This window comes from Sceloporus occidentalis, unplaced genomic scaffold, assembly GCF_023333645.1.
Source record: "Sceloporus occidentalis isolate IW3139 unplaced genomic scaffold, rSceOcc1.0.p SCAF_77, whole genome shotgun sequence".
NCBI lineage: Eukaryota > Metazoa > Chordata > Lepidosauria > Squamata > Phrynosomatidae > Sceloporus > Sceloporus occidentalis.
The window spans coordinates 4,613,107-4,625,395 of NW_028317057.1; the positions used below are offsets into that span (position 1 = coordinate 4,613,107).

Here is a 12,289-nt window from a genome sequence, read left to right on the forward strand (position 1 = left end):
AATGGAGGACAATCCCCCCCCCCCCGCTTTCAACATATTTTTATTAAAATCTTTAAAACTGTAGGACTATAAGTTATTTACTTATGCTTGTCATGAAACTTCTCCGGAATGACAGATATTTCAAACCTTTTCTTTTTTATACGGTTATTACCCTAAATATTGGACTGGGAAGATTGTGTCTTTACAGAAACCCATCAGCACATGAGGTTGTGCTATCAACGAATCTAACATGTAAAAATGTAATGATGGATACGTAGTAACATGAAGCACTCTTTTGTTCTATCAGATATTTGTATAGGTATCCTGAACATAGGACCAACTGTGAAAAATGCATCAAAAGTCTGTATTGTTCTGTGTTCCCTACCATGAAAAAAAAAGAAGAGAAACATGCGTGTTATTCAAAAAGATTAGAGCCTTAAAGCTAAAGAATGTTAATATATGTTGACAAATCGGATGCAATTTCATTTAGCAGCATTGGTAAGGACATGGTATCAAATATATATATATATATAAATAACACTACATATACTGTCCTAAAATTAGTGTTATCATGGAAACGTGATCCTGCTTTTGACTTGTAAACCTGATTTATTCCAATATTTTAAAGAAGTATATGCTAATGCAATTAGATGGGGTAAACTCTCATTTCATTTTTGTGCATATTTTTTTGCTAAATAATAATTTTCGAGTTGTATAATATTGTTTTACGCTTATTGTGCCCAATACTACACAGTCACATGTTTCAACATGGACAAATATAATGTAATGCATATCTATCAGGGCTGGCCCTACAATGGAGCCGATTGGGGCAGAGAGGGGCGCCGAGTGGTTTTCGCTTACCTGCTCGGCGTCCCTCTCTCTCCTCTGCGAGCCCTCTAGCTCGGTCTCGGTGCCGGCTTGCAATGCTGAGCGCCGGAAGTGACGTCAATTTCCGGCGCTCAGCATTACAAGCCGGCATCGAGACCGAGCAGGAAGACTCACCACAGGACTGCTGAAAGGTAAGTCCAAAGGGAGGGGAGAGGGTAGATAATGGCGTCTGCAAAGTTTAAAATGCCGCCCCCCCCCCCCGGCGTCAGCAGGGGGGGGGGGGGGCGGCATTTTAAACTTCGCCCCAGGCGGCATTAAGTCTTGGGCCGGCCCTGATATCTATTATTCTGTGGAAAGAAGGAAAGGTTGCAAGGGGTATACATAACTGAAAAAAGATCCATATGCTGCCAGAGATAATTCACATGAAAAGGATGAATAGGGGTCACACACTATAGTAAAAGGGTGCGATATATAGCAAAAGTTGGAAATATATTGGAAATTTACCTATTTGTGATGCACTGTTTGGAACTTACTTTTTTATACAACGAATGAACTTAAGAAAGCTTGGGATGTGCATGAAGCTACCTTAAATAATGAATTAATATAAAGTGATTAAAAGGGAAAACCAGATGGGCCGCTTGATTTATAGATGGTTAAACAGAAAAGCCTACAGATGACATGATTATTTTTTTAGCTGAATACTCCATGTAGTAACTAATGATAACAGATCGCGTAGGGATGGTTCTCCTTGGGAGGGCCACGTATCTGACTTTCTTTTTAAAAAGGAAGGCTTTTCAAGGCTTCTAGTTTTAGTCTGCTGGAGAAACCTTTGTTGCTTTGCTTGCATTAGAATTTTGGGAGACAAAGCAAGAAATCCAAAAACACAACCAAAGCTCTGAAAGGTAATGAAGAATTCTGGAGAGAAAAAAAAATCCAGACTTTAAACCAAGACTTTACACAAGGAATTTATATTTACAAAACTGTACGAGCCTCTTGTATTTTGACGCTCTATTATTCTGGCGTACAACCATTTAATAGAACAGTAGGGTTTGATTTCAGGGAGGCGTACTATGCAGAACTAAAACTGCAGCTTGGATTAAATATGTGACATCAATCAGAAAAAAAACCCCCATGAGCAAGTTTTACGGAAACAAAAGGCATTCATTCGCATTACGGCTTTGGCACCCGGACAACAACATGATCCTGTGGCTACTTACAAGCACTGGGAAAGTCGAAGTGTGTAATGAAACCAGATCACAAAGAGGATTATTGAATGTGAAATATAAAGGATTCCTTATTAACGAAATCGGAACAAGTTTTTCCTTGGTTTGTAGCTAAACTAATGTGACTTTTCACTGCAACGTACTACTGCGTCAGGATATCAGTAACTGCCCACACATGTAAATATATCAAACTGTTTGGATTTATTGTACCTAAGCACACTGCCCTCTGGACATCTACACTATTCATTCTTATGAATTCAACTAGATTGAATATGAATCCCTAAAAAAAGCTTACCAGTTAGGGAAAACGCTTGAATCACTGTTGCACAAATTTGTAAATAGCATAGAGAAACATGGTGAAGCTGGTGTAGTAATTCCCAAATTAGAACGGTATGGAGAACGGTATAAAAAAACCAAGAGATACAATTGGGATAAAACCGTCTTTTTTACAATCAAATACAAAGACAGCAGAGTAAATTTGAATGAAAAAGAAAAATGTTTTTGGAATATATGATGAACTTCCTTGAATTGTGCTTTTAAAAAATAAATAAATTGCAAATACAAAAGACTTCTCTTTACAACTGTGTAATCAGAACATCAATAACGATTCCTGTGGGAAAACGATACGGCAGACGTGCCCTATTATCTCTATGACGTTTTTCAGCGAAGAAGCGCCCCGCTGTTTAAAAATAACAGGTAATTAGCGGCAGTAAAAATATTGACATATGTTCATTATATTCAGCTTTCAAAAACACTTAAAAGTGGACTGTAAAGAACGCTTCAGTGAAAAGAAATGGGGGAAAAGACAACACTAACTTTTGACATCTGTAAAACATGCAGCTGCAAAACAGCCTATAAGAACAAGCTGTTCTTATAACGTTGCATTCCCAGTGCTTTCAACCAAGAGAATGCTTACAACGCGCTCTTAACTGGATATTACTACATTTTATAGAATAAAAGAAGCCATCGAAATCTAGTTTTCCTGACTTTACTGTATTTTTTTTAATTACGTTTAATATGTTAACTAATTTTTTCATATTCTAAGATTCCAACTATTTATTATGTATCGAAAAAAGAGCTATTTTTTATTTTTTTTACTAGTGCTAGAAGCTTTTACAAGTGGTGGCAAGATAAAGGAAAACCCAAGCGTTTTAGTATTTTAAAAATAAGTTGTTTTTTTTACACACGTTACACAAGTGCAGAGGTAAAGTACATACACCGTTAGTTGTTGCAAGGTATCCATAAAGTTGAAGACGCTTACATACACCAAGGCCAAGTGAAGAGTCAAGTTTCAGAGTCATGTCGTGAAACAGCAGGACGAGAAGAAAGAAGACAAACAGAATAGGTTAAGACATGCACATACTTCAGTATTTACACACGAGGAATTGAACACATTGTGAACACTTTACATAGCAAACAAAACATACTGATGCATCGTCTTTTTGCCAATTGCTGTCTACAAGAACAGATGTCTGCCATTCTGTGTCTACCTGGCTTCCTTCAAAGAACCCTTCCGCAATCTACATACTGACAAACACCCGCTATACAGAATTATCTGGGCTTACGTGCCATGAAGAAACTTTCAGGGGGCGGCTTCATGTTTTATTAAGCCAAGGATGACTATGTGGATTTTATTGAGCCACGGATGACCACTCAACATTTTAGGAAATAGACCCTAAGGTGTATAACATAAACGATACAAAAGAATTAACACATAGCTGTGCATACATACACGGATCAGAGTGTCTACAGGGTGTGCAAACGTACAGCAGTGAATGAAGAGTGACCGCATGCTTTTCATCCAAAAGATCGTATTGACTTGTGCAAATTCTTACAAAGCATAGAGAAATATTTGGATCGATTCAATTAATATTTCGAAAATGCCCCACACTCTGATATAAAATGCTGCTTGTATGCAGACATAAATGTTCCAATTATGATATTCAGTAGTATGGAAGGCTGCAACCCCCAATGAGTCTTGGTGAATAATTTCGCCATGAACATAGCAATGATGGTTCCCTTTATTATGATGATCTAGATAAAGTTCACTGCATCTATGCTTACCATGGGTAATGTTTTAACTGCCACGGCTATCAGGGATTAGCTAATTGCTGTAATGCTCTGCTGCCTGGTAACATTAAAGCCTGCTGGGTGGTCCCAAATACAAAGCTTCAATGAACCCCCTTGTCAAACTTGCTTGTGCAGGTCTTTTTTTATGGAGTTCAGTGACACATTTCTATGTCTACATAAGTATTCAATGTATATGCACATTTAAAGACACAGTATCTTTAAGGCATGTTCAGGTTATCTGAAAAAGCCAAAAACTGAGAATCTGTCTATTTTTTTTTTGCAAGTTATGCTCACAGGTGGTGCCCACCATTCTTCCTAAGAAGTATGAAAGTACCATAAGGTTTGACTTTTAACTCCTGTTGTATCTGTATGCCTGAGTGCATTTTTTTGTTACATGCTTGTTAACCTGTTGTACAGCGCTGCAGAATATGTTAGCGCTTAATAAACAAGTGCTAATAATAATACTAAATAATGTATTTTATGTCAATGAGAGTGATTTTAATCGTAACTCTACACATGTAGCAAAACACCATGCATCTTTGAAATGTATAGGATGTTTTTTTTTTTTGCAAAAACTGGATACCTATATACCTGGTTGCAGTTCTTGGTGTTTTTGTCACAATTTGTTTTATGTGTAAAGAAAGCCCAGAGGCCATACAAAAAAAACCCTGTAACCAATCAGTTATTGATTCAATTATAAAAACCTTGCACCCTGTCCAGAGGTGTAGTTAGCGTGAGAGTCAGTATGACATCTTGAGTATTTATGGTGAAGATACTCCACCAACCTGCTATCCTACGCCTAGGCCAGAACATGCCATTGGCAATCCTACAACTCAGTCCAGCAAGCCAATACTGTGCTACAGTCCTCCAGGTAAATGTCATATGACAAAATGGTATTTCTAAAAGTTGAATATGAGCATATGTAACTATTAGCCTGTCCAATCTAATAGCCTATCCACATTTACACCTCCAAACAATCCAAAAGCATATTTTTTGCTTTTTTGTATTTGTAACCATACCGGACAAATGTAACACGGTAGATATCATGTGAAAATTTTAACTTTAAATTCAAGCACTTTCATCAATTAGAAGAGGTTGTTCCACATTCAATTTTAGGATAGCCTAGCTTGAGCATTGGCAGTAGCGTACCTAGCGGGGGGCGGGGGGGGGCGGTCCGCACCGGGTGCCGCTCATCAGGGGGGTGCCAACTTGCCGGCACCCCTCCAGAGACGGACAGCAATGTCGTCAACCCTTGAACCCGGCTTAAAACCACTCAAGGGAGCCGGAGGTCTGTTAAAGACCTCCGATATCGCTCCCTTGCGATCCGCGCGGCAACAGCTGCTGTGCGCCGGGATTTGTTGTCAGATCCCGGCGCACAACACTGAAGCCGCACCCACTGCCGTCCGTGCCCTCTGACCCGGAAGAAGACAGAAGACAGAAGAACTGAAGAAGAGGAGCGAAGAGGAGGAAAAGAAGCTGTAAGGAGAAAAGAGGAAAGGTAGGAAAGCATTCAGTGAGTGAGAGTTGATTGGTATATGTGTGTGGATTGGTATGTGTGTGGATTGGTATGTGTGTGGATTGGTATGTGTGTGGATTGGTATGTATGTGTGGATTGGTATGTGTGGATTGGTGTATGTGTGGATTGGTATATGTGTGGATTGGAATATATGTGGATTGGTATGTGTGGATTAGTATGTCTGGATTGGTATATGTGTGGATTGGTATATGTGTGGATTGGTATATGTGTGGATTGGTATATGTGTGGATTGGTATGCGTGTGGATTGGTATGCGTGTGGGTTGGTATGTGTGTGGATTGGTATATGTGTGGATTGGTATATGTGTGGATTGGTATATGTGTGGATTGGTGTGTGTGGATTGGTGTGTGTGTGTGGATTGGTATATGTGTGGATTGGTATATGTGTGGATTGGTATATGTGTGGATTGGTATATATGTGGATTGGTATGTCTGGATTGGTATATGTGTGGATTGGTATGTGTGTGGGTTGGTATGTGTGTGGGTTGGTATATGTGTGGATTGGTATGTGTGTGGATTGGTATGCGTGTGGGTTGGTATGTGTGTGGATTGGTATGTGTGTAGATTGGTATGTGTGTGGATTGGTATATGTGTGGATTGGTGTGTGTGGATTGGTATATGTGTGGATTGGTATGCGTGTGGATTGGTGTGTGTGTGGATTGGTGTGTGTGTGGATTGGTGTGTGTGGATTGGTATATGTGTGGATTGGTATATGTGTGGATTGGTATGTATGTGTGGATTGGTATGTGTGTGGATTGGTGTGTGTGTGGATTGGTGTGTGTGTGGATTGGTGTGTGTGGATTGGTGTGTGTGTGGATTGGTGTGTGTGTGGATTGGTATATGTGCGGATTGGTAAGTGTGTGAGAGTGATGGGTGTTATGCTGTACCATTTCCAATGTATTTTTCATTATATAATTATGCTCTAGTACATCATAACTCCCATCACTCTATACTGTTCCATACAGTGGCAGAGCTGGGAGACAGAGGCCTTGCACCCCCACCGCAGGACTCCTGAAAGGTAAGTGAACTTCAAAGTGGGAGAGGGTAGATAGTTAGGAGGGGGTAGATAGGGAGAAGGAAGTGAGACGGGGGGATAGGGGGTAGATAGGGAGAAGGGAGTGAGAAGGGGTAGGTAGGACAAAAGGGAGTGAGAAGGGGTAGATAGGGCAATCATACTCCTATCATGCCAAGTCTGCGAGTACATCCTGGAATCTGGGTATGCCTGGGCATGATAGAAATGTGATTGCTGTTAACAATCATATATATATATATATATATATATATATATATATATATTAATATTGTTATTTAATTGTTTTGTCCTATTTTGGTGTTTTACTTACTTTAAAGAAAAGTGTTAGAATTTTTTTTATGGTGTGGGGGGTAAATGCTGCATTTTCGGTTTCAGTCCAGAATTCGTTTCGGTGCATCCCTACTACTAATGAAGTGGTAGGCCTACACCACATCAATGTTTGGCTTAGTATATAGTGATAGGAGTTATGCTGAACTATTGTCAATGTCTGGCTCAATGTATAGTGATAGGGATTACGCTGTACCACCGTCAATGTGTGCCTCAGTATATAGTGATAGGTGTTATGTTGTACCACCGTCATTGTCTGCCTCAGTATATAGTGGTAGGTGTTATGCTGTACAACCATCAATGTCTGCCTCAGTATATAGTGATAAGTGTTATGCTGTACCACCGTCAATGTCTGCCTCAGTATATAATGATAACAGTAAGTGTTATGCTGTACCACCTTCAGTGTCTGCGCCGGTATATAACAGTAGAAGCTATGCAGTTTTAAAGTGGGGGGGGTGCCACATACAGGATCCGCCCCAGGTGCCAAATACTCTAGGTACGCCCCTGAGCATTGGCATCTTAATAAAAATGGTTGAAACTGATTGAATCTGGATTTACCAAAATCATTTAACAACCCTGGTATAGGTGGACACAATAAAGACAACCATATAAACAGATGTCTGAATGATGAACGGACCAATTTGACACCCTCATGGCTTAAACAATAGCTTTACCCTTTTTTTTTCCCAAATGAAGAATGGATGTTTACCCCTACATCACCATATAGTAACTTGTAAGGTTCTGATTGGACAGCCCATAACCATTAGATGACACAACTTGGGGGAATGGACACTTGCAAGAATTAAATGTAAAATAAGATCTGTTACCAGTTGGGCACACTTCTCTTCTTCTCCTTTCCTTTCCTTCTTTTCATTTTTCTTCCTGAAAATCTCTTGTAACTGGAAAACATCAATCAATAATAAACCATAATATTACAAAGACCGTTGCAAATATTTATAAAAAGCATGGATTTTATCATGTTTCTCTTAATAAAACAAAGCATGAGGTTGGTCAACATGGCCATACTTGATTTCTTCTACCATGTTCACCACCGGTATAGCTTGGTTTTCCATAATGGAGCAAAACTGGCTACCAAACTAAAATCAAACGGCTCAGTAACCTCATTCAGCAATTTTGTCCCTCCTTTGCCAAATGCCTACTCAATTGTTCCTTAATAACACTTTCTGAACACCACATAGAACTGTAGCAGTTCTGTTATGGGCTTACCTGGAAACTTTCTGGGTTTATCGTGAAATGCTGCTTCTCTGAGTATCTGAGTGCTCCAGGTAGGGGCACAGTGTTTGAGCATGCATACTGCTTTCCCACTAAAGTCTGTCTGGGGCATACCCTGGGCTAATTCAGAGATATAATTATGTGCCTTTAATGTATTTTAGTAAAGCCATTTGATAAAAGTGAAGAAAATTCCAATTTTCATATGCAAACATTTTTTTTCTGTGGTGAACTTGTGTCTTCTTAACGGATCCAGCTCTTCATTCTATCCAAGTCCATCTGGACGGAACATTCAATCCTGCTTTTACCACCAGTGTGGATTTGAATAATTTTTAATTTTTAGAAGCAATTCAGTGTTCTCAATAGAAAGCTCAATACCAATGGCCAAACTTTGCTGTACAGTAACAACTTCATCCAGTTTGGGTAGGACACATAAAAAAACCAAAAGGAACGCATGAGAAAGCTGGTTTTAGATGGGTGGGATGTTACACCTATCATATTTCAAAAGGTTATTCTACATACTGTCATAAAACAGTGAATTGGACACATTTAACATCAAATCACATTTTCCGGAAAAGGGACTTCATCCAGCTTAAGTGTTGGTTTTACATCCTAAGCAATCTTCTTTAGAAGGGACAGTCAATCTTCAGGATCTAGGGCTCTCCTTTTTTTCCTCCTTTGATATACCTCTTTTCCTGGAGCTCTGAAAATGTTCTGGGTACGAGTGTATTATAATGCTCTACAGCCAGGGTAATACCTTACTCAATTACATCAACTTCTGACATCACAAAGTCTCATCAAAGGTCTTGCAAAAGCCCTGCTCCCTGTCCAGCCCCCTAACCACACGACATAAAACAAAAGGGTCCTTTGGCTGTTTGAAATGTTGGGAGCTGTGGGTTTATCCAATATGGTATGGATTATTCAATGATGGAACCATATAGCTACATGACAACATTCCATGTGACGCCTCGCTTCCTAGCTGTAATCTCCCCTAAACCGGAATTATTTTAGTATTCACTAAGCATACTCTTAATCTTGCTAAATATTTTACACCGATTCAGCAGTTCTTAGCTATCATCTCTCCACACAGAGTCATTTGTCTGCTTAAAAGTCACCAAACACATCTACAGATCCCTTTTCATACTGTCAGCACAATTCAATTAAATGCTTAGGATTTGTTTGTGTAAAGAGGGTTCCTGCACAAAAAAATATTCATCTGATTGAAAATCATGGAAAAAAAAGATACTCTTGTCAACAATATATACACACATAATGCAAGTCTTCGCAAGAAACTACAATGCTTTACAATCAGACAAATGTTTTTTTTAACTACATAGATCACTCCTTGTTATTACTTTTGTTACATTTAAGGATAACCTAAATTTTAGCTAATTTTAGATGTATTTTTTAATAAATTGCTTGTGTATAGAGCTCCAAAAAGTACAAAGGCTACATATACTCACAAATGCAATACATTATAAGGGTATGAGTTCTTCTGTACACTCAATGACCTCTAGGTATTACCACGTGCCATGTGACTACTGGCATGAATTCAGCTTTAACCAAGAAGCTATAAATAAAGGAAATATTTGAGAACAATTCTTTCTGGGCATGGTTAGATCATTGAATGGCTAAAATTATATTTTCCCTCTGATGCGATATGTTGTTATAATAAAGCCATATTGAGTTGAGAAGGAATTGCAGTGGAAATCTCTTTCATGCAAGAATACATTTCAAGTATTTCATTTTGAATAGAAAAAGTATTACTTCATCTACACGTTATGGCAATTTTAGTTTATACATAGTTTTGGTATTGGATAGGTCTTTATGCAGGCTTCTATGCTTTGAAATGCATTGTCAGCTGTGTTATCCGTGTATAATGTACAGATCGTGTGGACTAAAATACAATCACTAGAATAATGAGCATGGAATTGGATGGCTCAGATTCACATACTCATTGGGTACAGCATTATATGTGAAGTTGTTACTGTGTGTCTGGTACTTGTATTTCTTTAAAAGCCACACATATTGAGTATGGGTCCATCTTCCTTCCGCTATAATGTTACAGGAGCACATCTCAAAACTGACATGGTAGCCCATAGTGGAGGAGACCCAGTGGTCCTTCTAACCTGAAATGTCGTTTGGTCCATGAATCTAAATTCATGAATGGCCTAAAGTATCTCTCCACTGCTGATTTCAGGGTCATGCACTGCTGACAACCCAATTATTTTTGGGATGGATAGGCAAGGAAGCAGCTAACAGACATTATTTTCTTTCCTACAACCCATACAAAGATTCATATGTGTCTCCCAGCTTAAACTGTCCCCTGCCTGACACATCAATAGTGATTACGGCTAAAAATCAACATAGTATCACTTAAATGTTCTTACTGAACAGACCTGATTCTGTTGGTTTCTATGGTGCAAAAAACAAAATACTGTCTGCGCTTCTCACCCTAATAAAGTTGGCAACAAATATATAAACATAATATAAATGAGAGGTTTTGGTTATATGAATTGGCCAAAGCATAATTAAGCTCACCCGCCACGTCAAGGCACACTCTCAATAGGGTGAGATCCTACTCTCACCTCCTACATAATGGGCACACAAAGCAGTTTATACGGCTACCAAAACCTTATTAATGTGTTGGGGGAGGTACAATTAAACCTCCTCCCATTTAACCCCTGGACAGCAAGCTGCAACCAGACTGATGAGGAGCCAACAACCTCAAATATGTGCAAACAGGGAAAAGAAAAAATGTCGGTGCGCTAAGCTAGTCTCAGGCTCAAATAATACAAATGTATAATAGGAGGCCTACCAAACAGTGTGAGCATGCTGCAAATACAGTGTGTTGGCTGTACAATGTATACAAAAAACAAAATACTGTCTGCGCTTCTCACCTTAATAAAGTTGGCAACAAATATATAAACACATATATGGTGGTAAGACTATTTTTCAAACTTTTACCAAGGGAAAATTGTAAATACTAGTTTTACTAAATATTTTTCAAAACAATTACACCTATAGAAAAAGAAGACATAAAAGCTAAAGGTAATTGTGATTAATTAACTACGCTAAAAGCTGTGATGGTGATAGTTCCCTTTAAAGTCACTTGGAGCCGGTGTCACATACAGAGGGACAGCGCTGCTCAAAGTATTTAAACATGTTATCAGTGCAGCTTAGTTTCCTAGGAGTTTGCTTATTTACTATTAATTCAAGGATATCAGCCTAGCACTGTTTATCTGCTTAACTAATGGTAACTTTATAATTACTATAGAAACGCTGGAAAACAACCATCCATTATTAAAGTCATATACAGTGGATGTACAGTATTTGCTTACACAGGTTTGTAGACTAACATGGATTTATGCCTTTCTGGTTACTAAAAATTGATCTAGATCACATATTCTCTACACACATGCGTTATATATATATATATATATATATATATATATTATATATAGACATGCACACACGCACTATATACTTATTGGGATAGACAAATGCCTATGCTAACAGTTTATGCTTGGGGATCCAATGTACACAACAATTCTTAATATATATATATATATTAAATCATCTCATTATAACCGTATTGGTTATTGCTAGTATCCAGACATACTATTTTAGGAGTCTCTTGTTTTTGTCATTTTAGTATATAGGTAGGGTTATGTTCACACACATTGATGGAACACAATTCTGTGATGAATACCATTTCAGATGAAGACTTTCAAAGTACTTTACACATTAACTTCTGTTCTTTAACTAATGGAATAACAATTCTCTATTGCTAACTTCAGAATCCTTCTGCTTGCAATATATATTAAAGGATTTATGGCTGATAGAACTATACTGTGCAGCTGTACATTAAACTGATGGTGAGTGACTACATTCTGAAAGTAAAGCGAAGAGGATGTTTCTGGTTGAGTTTTCTTCAGTTTGTAAGCTGCGGATGTGATTAGTGTCTGTATTTAATATTTAAGTATCCGCCTGTACACCAACATGTCTTTGGGGCCCCCTAGGACCTCTATGTTACACCCCTGGTTTTCTGTACAGTTGTTGAC

At 38.4% G+C, this 12,289-nt stretch overlaps 1 protein-coding gene across 1 annotated transcript in view; it reads right to left on the bottom strand.

Moving 5' to 3' along the window:
- The window catches only part of LOC149285600 (calcium uptake protein 3, mitochondrial-like), a 65,819-nt gene that overhangs the window by 13,740 nt on the left and 39,790 nt on the right, over nt 1-12,289 (bottom strand). The window contains exons 7-8 of the mRNA XM_089495188.1: nt 7,823-7,894; nt 3,248-3,286 (exon numbers count right to left, since the gene is read on the bottom strand). Of these exons, the coding sequence (XP_089351314.1) occupies nt 3,248-3,286; nt 7,823-7,894 (111 nt within the window). The remainder of the gene's footprint in view (nt 1-3,247; nt 3,287-7,822; nt 7,895-12,289) is intronic.